This window comes from Olea europaea, unplaced genomic scaffold, assembly GCF_002742605.1.
Source record: "Olea europaea var. sylvestris unplaced genomic scaffold, O_europaea_v1 scaffold6427, whole genome shotgun sequence".
In the NCBI taxonomy this organism is placed as follows: Eukaryota; Viridiplantae; Streptophyta; class Magnoliopsida; order Lamiales; family Oleaceae; genus Olea; species Olea europaea.
The window spans coordinates 1-1,618 of NW_019264795.1; the positions used below are offsets into that span (position 1 = coordinate 1).

Sequence of the window (1,618 nt, forward strand, 5' to 3'; positions counted from 1 at the left end):
GAGAGAGAGAGAGAGAGATCACCTCAACTTGTCTGAAGGGCTGCATCTCCGTTTAAATGCACATGATAGTGCATTTGAAGGCAGAGAAATGCTTGGAATGAACGTCAATTGCTCATCCTATAACAAATAGAAATTCTTAAATAAATTGACCAGGGAACAGGTTTGCAGATGATAATAGTTGATGTTAGAACATTGCATAAAAGAACAATCTTGATCAACAAAATAAGCAAAGTTGATAGTCGGAAGGGCAAAATAAGACACAAAAAATCTCTGAAAATAAACACGAAAGGGAAAAGAATCATCAAAAGAAAGAGTTGAGTCAAATAAAATTATAAACCATGACAATAAATTTTTGCCAAAGTCAACAAGAAAAGAAAGAACAATATCCTTTGCTGAAAGAATGTCAGAAAGAAACTACCTTGTATGCATATCTTAAATCCAAATTTTCTTCATGGTATCGAGCAGTACAAACTCCATTCAGAGTATGGCTTTTAAAAATCCCATTTACTGACAGAGTTCTTTTTTGTTCCTCTTCTTCCTCCTCCTCTCTCTCCTCAAATGTAACTTCGCCAAGAGGATATTTCAATGTTGCTCTTGGCTGCAGCATAGAAAAGGCATAATGCAGTAAGAAAACTTAAATGTCTACTAGTTATATTTAAAAAAATGAAAAGAAGAGGAGAACATATAGTAACGTAGTAGAATGACAGAAATCGAAAGAACGACCATGTAAAAGATGCTCGAGATTTAAACTTCATCATGTAGCACAATAACTATGACCCTTTGCATGTGAAGTCCATAAACTTCAAAAAGATACTAGTGTTAAAGGTAAGAAAAGTATATGATCTTTTATCTTGTTACTAAGGTGAAATACAAATAGACATCACATAACTAGATGTCAAGAAGATAGATTTGTAACATCTGGCTCAGTTTAAATAGGACAAGCATATTAAAGAAATCCTGTGATGAATAATTCTCACCATGCCAACAGATGGAACAGCAGAAGATAATTCAAATTTGTAGGCAGAAGTCCCAAGATCTGCAACCATTGCAACCTCTCCTTGTTGAGCCTAAAAGTTGCACAGAAGTACTGTAAGCAAAGAGCATGGACGCACATAGAATTGTATAATATATACCTAGACACTTAGAAAGATATTGCAAACTACACATTGTTGACCTGCTCTTTTCAAATGGTTAGAAAATCATTCCATCTCTCATTCTAGACGAAAATATTGCTTTTCAATGGATCTCATATGACTTTACTACCATAACTAAGTCACTTTCTCAGTATATATAATCATCCTTTTCAGTTTACTAAAATCAGTCTACATTTTTACTTAAGAGTTCTAAAACATCAGATTTAAATTCAGAAGAACAATATTAAAGAACCTAGTATTCTAAGAAATAAGTTTTTCGGGGTAAATACACCGTAAAATTTTTCAGGAATAGGCAGTGCGTATATTTAAACTGGTGTTAACTAACCAAAGAGGACACAACAGTCCCAGCCAATTAGTAAAGTAAATTAACAAAAAGATTATTGGAACAGTAAGGAATTTATAATATTTTCTTTCAAAACCATAAGCAGTATCGTGGAATGCAACCATCTTTTCCAAAAAAAAAA

The 1,618-nt window shown here is 33.1% G+C and overlaps 1 protein-coding gene across 1 annotated transcript; it reads right to left on the reverse strand.

Moving 5' to 3' along the window:
* Positions 1-18: 18 nt before the first annotated feature.
* On the reverse strand, positions 19-1,088 carry LOC111390033 (outer envelope pore protein 37, chloroplastic-like). Its single transcript, XM_023015020.1, has 3 exons — positions 978-1,088; positions 419-598; positions 19-117 (listed from the first exon to the last, which is right to left on the reverse strand). Exons 1-3 carry the CDS (start codon positions 1,044-1,046, stop codon positions 19-21), a joined length of 348 nt encoding a protein of 115 aa, XP_022870788.1. The 5' UTR covers positions 1,047-1,088.
* Positions 1,089-1,618: the final 530 nt, after the last annotated feature.